The following is a 6003-nucleotide window of genomic DNA, read 5'->3' as shown; positions in this document are numbered from 1 at the left end:
CAACTCTTCTCAGAGGCGGAGCTACAATAGCCCTGAAACATGACTGTCATATCATGACAGTCATGGCGCAACTTGTTCCTGGTTTTGAAGATCTTTCTATTTACAACCCCTACATCTACATAAAGGTTCAGATTTCAAATATAAGGTAATGATCCCACGGCCATGGATGTAACACGTTGAAACGTTTGGGTCTAAATACCAGTATTTTATGTATTGGTCAATAAAAAAGTTTTTAATTTGATTGGCGGCCATTTTCTTATAGAATTATAATGTATCAGAGTGCAATACACCTCCCAGCCGATAGGGCTGCGTACTCAAAATCTTATGAAGGAATATTTTAGAAAATGGACACAGATTGGTTTAAAATGCTTTTTATTGAACACTACGGAAGATACGGGTACTTAGATCCAGGCGTTTTAACTTGATACATCCATGGCCGTAGGATCAGCACTTTATATTTGAAATTGAAACATTTGTGTAGATTTACGGGCTGTAAATGGCAACATTTCCAAAACCAGGAACAAGTTGCGCCATGACGCTTGTGACAGACGAGCGTCATGTGAACCATGGCTAGAGCAGAAGCTGAACAGAAACACACTGACTCCACTATATAATAATAATGACAAGTTTATGAATGAGAAATTCATTCAAACAAATACAATATTTGTTTTGTCTTCTTGTTTTTCTTATTTTTATTTTATTTTTATTTTTACAATGTTATTGTGTATGTGTATGTTTTTTTTAATGTGATGTCTGTCTGCTCCGTTTTTGTTTGATTGTTTATGGGCCTTTTATGTAAATGATTTGCCATACTGTCATGCTTTATATTATTGAAAAATGCCAATAAATATATTATTGAAAAACATGCATTTAAAAAAATACAATAGTGACTGTGAGTCCATCGTTATTAAAGTTGTATTTGCCTACAAATAACAGAACAAAATACCTTTATCCCCCCTTAAATTAAATTCAATTTGATATCATATCTTGTGACAATTTTATATTATAAATGATCAATAATATTAGTTTTTCGGTCCTCATTCATAGTCGATTGATTGATTGATTGATTGATCGATCCATCGATCCATCGATCCATCGATCGATCGATCCATCGATCGAACGATCGAACGATCGATTGATCGATTGATCGATTGATCGATTGATCGATTGATCGATTGAATCATATCGAATGGGGGTCCGTGCAGGGGTCCTTCAAATTAAAATGCTTCAGAATCACTGTAGAGTTTGACAACGTGTAGATTAATTCCAAAATCCACCTCTGTGAAAAATGTAGAATGCAATGGCCTGTGCTTCTGCAAGCTCTAAGTCTAACACGTACTATAATTCCATCCAAGACTGTAGAACATGTTTGTCAACTCAGATCAAAGAGTCAAAGGAGATTGAGCTAATATTGGAGCTATTGGATCTAGACTGACTGAATGAATTCATGTTCTATTCATCATGATAGAACATACTAGGCATAGATAGATATGGGGGGGGGGGTTATATTTGGAATCCCCCAATGCCTGCTTTGATTCGTCCTCCCACTTACAATGTTATTTGCTTATCCTGTAGGCTATCTTGTATGAGTTCTCTCTCCTGATTGGATGGAATTGGATTGAATTCTCTGTGTATTAAAGAGCTGGACAGATGGGGAGGGAGACTCCTGTTACAGACGAAGGGAAGGCGCGGGCGGGCGAACCACGTCATCACGTTCATGTCACAATGACTCAGCCATTTACCGGAGTTCCCAATGCATGTGTCTTCATCAGGCGCAAACAAATCAGTCAGATCCATATATGGGCACATCATTTACATGTGCAAATATGTGGATAATTTGTTTGTTTTCTTTTGGTTGATCTCCTCTTCCCCCTTGCCCCAGGGCAACAGAGTTTTGCACATACTGAGGTTTCTCACTGTAAAGGAGGCAGTAGGCCTAATAGTCCAGTCGGGATGTGATGAAGGCATGGATGACTGTCTCTGCAGGCAGCAGTGTGGGATAGTGTGGGACGGAGGCGGGCAATCTTGCAGAGGTGGAAAAAGGCTGTCTTGGTGATCTGGTTGAACACCAGATCTGGTGGATGCCCATATATGGGCAGCTCCATATATGGGCACACAAGGGGCATGTCCATATATGTGCATATACTGACATCAGGGATCTCCATGTAAGGGCTTAAAGGAACCACGCCGCCGATCCGACCGATACAAATATTCCCATATATGGGCATATATCGGTCAGAAAGGGCAGAAAGGGCTGTAAAGGTGCAGAATACAGAGGAGTTACAATGTCCTGTGACCTCACCATGTTCTGTGACATCACCATGTCCTGTGACATCACCATGTCCTGTGACATCACCATGTCCTGTAACAGTATAAGGTTCTGCGTCAGACTCAAAAGCCCAACACAAACCCTGACACAGACAGACATGCATCCTAACTTACAGGTTTCCGGGTGGTCTATGATCAATATGGTGAACCGTTGCGGTCTGCTTTCTGCCAACAAAGATCCAGTTCCTCTGAAAGGCATCGAGGTGGAGGTTGAGGTGAAGGACCACGTGGCCACAGTGACCTCCATTCTGCAGTACGAGAACAAGGAGGAGAGCCCCATAGAGGCTGTCTTTGTCTTCCCTCTTCCCGGCGATGCTGCCGTCTGTCATTTCAGCGCAAAGATCGGACAGTCAGAGGTCGTGGCGGAGGTGAAGGAGAAACAGGAGGCTCGGTGGGAGTACGACGACGCGTTGAGCTCGGGCCAGCAGGCCTTCCTGTTGGAGGAGAGCGAGCAGAGCCCCGACGTGTTCTCCTTGAGCGTGGGCAGTCTGCCTCCGGGGGAGAGCGCCTCCATCAGGCTGGAGTACGTCACTGAGCTGGCCGTGGAGGCTGACGACGGGCTGAGATTCTGTCTGCCTGCCGTGCTCAATCCCCGATACCAACCTCAAGGTGGTGGAGGGAGTGGTCAGCATCGGGTGACCTCTGTTCCAGCTTCTCTAGTGCCCTACAGTCTGTCCTTTTCTGCCCAAGTGACCTCTCCTCGACCCGTCTCTAAAGTGGAGTCCAACTGTTCCCTGGACCCTCTCCAGTACCTCAACACAGAGCAGACCCGGGCCACGGTCCGGCTGGCAGCAGGACATACGTTTGACAGAGACGTGGAGCTGTTGATTTATTACAAAGACGCCCACCAGCCCAGTGCTGTAGTGGAGGCGGGACAGGAGTCCGTCAAAGCTGGCTCTCTGATGGGCGACCCAGTGGTCATGCTGAGCTTGTACCCAGAGTTCCCTAAAGCTGTGATGTCATCGGCGACTTCATGCGGGGAGTTCCTGTTTCTGATGGATCGTTCTGGAAGCATGGATTTTGGCACCGGGCATGGTCAGACTCGCATTGGCAGTGCCAGGGATACTCTGCTGCTCCTGCTTAAGAGTCTGCCCATGGGCTGCTACTTTAACATCTATGGTTTTGGGATAAACTTTGATCACATCTTCCCCGAGAGTGTGGAGTACAAACAGGACACCATGGAGGAGGCTGTGAAGAAGGTTGAGATGATGAAAGCTGATATGGGAGGAACGGAAATCCTCCGGCCCCTCAAACATATATACAAGCAATCCTGCATCCCCGGTCACCCCAGACAACTCTTTGTCTTCACTGACGGCGAGGTTGTTAACACCAAGGACGTTATTGACCTAGTGAAGAAGAATGCCGGCTCTCACAGGTGTTTCACTTTTGGCATTGGGGAGGGGGCCAGCTCTGCTCTCATCAATGGGATGTCCAAGCAGGGAGGAGGTCATGCCCAGTTCATCACAGGAACAGAGAGGATGCAACCCAAAGTGATGCAGTCACTCGGCTTTGCCCTGCAGCCAGCTGTGGTGGATATTTCCCTTCAGTGGAACCTGCCAAAGGGAGTGTCTGTAACGCCTCTGTCTCCACCCATCACAGCCCTTTTCCAGGGTCAGAGGTCACTCATTTATGCCCAGCTCACTGGAGAGAGCTCAGGTGCCAGTGAAGGCAGTGTGAAAGTGACGTACAGGCTGGCAGACCAACCTTTTGAGTGCCAGCTCCACTTCAGTCTCACACCAACAGAGGCCACTGGACTGACAGTCCACAGGTTGGGGGCTCGGACCCTGATTCGCTCCCTGGAGCTAGAGCAGATAGACCAGCGAGGGCAGCAGGATGAAGCAGAGAAGAAGAAGGAGGTGGTAGAACTCAGCATCGACTCAGGAGTGAGCAGTGCCTTCACTGCCTTCATCGCTGTCAACAAAGGAAGTGTGGAGGCCGTACAAGGACCTCTGTTACGCAGAAATGTTCCAGTACCAAGTTCATTATTTGGAATGGGAAACCCAATAGGAATGGATCCATTGGGATGGGAGCAAGAAAAATGTACAAGGCTGCTCGGGACATCCCGATCAACCCAGAGACCAAGGCTAGACGGGACATCCCGATCATCCTTTCCACGTTTGAGATGCACAGAAAAAAGCCATAACTTTACCAAGATACCAAGGTTACGGTGTGAGCATCTAAGTCGTCAGCCACCCAAGGGTTACACATTAATGTCAGAGGAAAGCTGTAAAGCTTTAGATGGGTGCCGGGCTGTGCTTCAAAGTCGTCAGCCACCCAGAGTCACATTGCTGCAGTTGATTTCCCTCCAGAATGCCTCTGGCTCCTGGACTCTGACATCAACCCTGGAAAATGTACTGGGGAAGAGCAAGGACCAAGTGGAAAAGTCAATGCCTGCACAGGTGAACCAGGAAACGTGGACCACTGTTTTGGCTTTGATCTGGCTCCATGGTTTCAATATGGAAGCCCAGGATGAGTGGCAGCTTCTGGCTATGAAGGCAGTATCCTGGGTCCATGCTCAAAAAGTCCCAAATCTGATGGAGGTCATTGAGGCTGGAAATACCCTGTTGGGCTGCAAGGTGCAGAGAGATGCCCTGGGGCTGTGAGAGGCACGTCCTGCCTGGCTCCATCTTGCCTATCCACCAGCGGGGTTGGAACAAGGAATAGAATATTATGTCTGGCTTATTCTTATGTTTCTGTCAATGTGACTCTTTTCCAGCCTTACACCATTCCATTCAAACATTTATGCTACTGCATTAGCATTGTACAATGATGGTTTCCCAATATCATTACTTTTGATTGCTGTTTGAGAACACAATTGACTAATTCCTTATTTGTACTCCATACAAGTGCCTGCATTGATTCAGAATGGCCAATGAGAAAATATAAAGAGCTGCACTTGTGTAACTTGCCATTGTACGTTTTGCATATTATGTTATTCTAGAAAGTAAACCTTCAGACAAATAGATGCTAAATTAGAAGACCACACTCATAAAGAGTTAATGGGCACAAACATAAATACAATTTTAAAAATCCTTGAAAAGTTTTATATTTGGTTCCTTGATGGTATCGTGGTAATAGTTTAGGTATGGGAATATGAGTCCTTTCAGTGCACCCTTGTTTTTATCGAGTGTACAAATCGAGTGTACAAATGGAGAGTGTACAAATGGAACCAAATGGACCCTTACGGGTCCATTTGGTTCCATTTGTACACTCTCAGAGTTACAGAGCTGTTATGGTCATTCAAGGCTAGCTCTTTATGTGTTTCTAGTAATATTATTGTCCACTCATTTTGTATGTCTGACTGTGGCAAAAATTGAATTTTTACCAAAATGTCCACGACAAGCCAGCATGGCGATGATGGCCCCTGTAAGGAACAGAGCTGTGCTCAAGGCTGTAAAAACCAAACGTTTACTGATGCCTCAGTTGTTGTATTTGGATGTTGTAAGCGGTGCCGCTTGCCAAAAAGAACCCATCTGCTTGTGTAAACTTCATGGCCACGTGTTACGTGACTTACGTCACACAATTCTTCTTCTGTATCTATCTTTACTGCTGTGCTGTGGGCTGTGATAGATGTCCCCCCCCAGGGCCCAAACGTACAGGAATACATTGTTTCATTGTTGTCGGGCAGAAACCTCTTACAGACTATCTCCATGTTTTAACTTTTTGGGCGGTGTA

General features: G+C 45.8%; 1 protein-coding gene across 1 annotated transcript; it reads left to right on the top strand.

Annotated features, from left to right (window-relative positions):
- Positions 1-2468: 2468 nt before the first annotated feature.
- LOC311048648 (von Willebrand factor A domain-containing protein 5A-like) lies at positions 2469-4931 on the top strand (the record flags this gene model as incomplete). The annotated part of the gene is made up of 1 exon (XM_084061911.1): positions 2469-4931. The coding sequence occupies one exon, from the start codon at positions 2469-2471 to the stop codon at positions 4929-4931; it is 2463 nt and encodes an 820-aa protein (XP_083918037.1).
- Between the last annotated feature and the right edge of the window lie 1072 nt (positions 4932-6003).

This window comes from Gymnoscopelus microlampas (genome assembly GCF_963454915.1).
Source record: "Gymnoscopelus microlampas genome assembly, chromosome: 7".
Lineage (NCBI taxonomy): Eukaryota > Metazoa > Chordata > Actinopteri > Myctophiformes > Myctophidae > Gymnoscopelus > Gymnoscopelus microlampas.
Note: the sequence above shows the minus strand (reverse complement) of the source record. Positions and strands in the feature narration are given on the sequence as shown.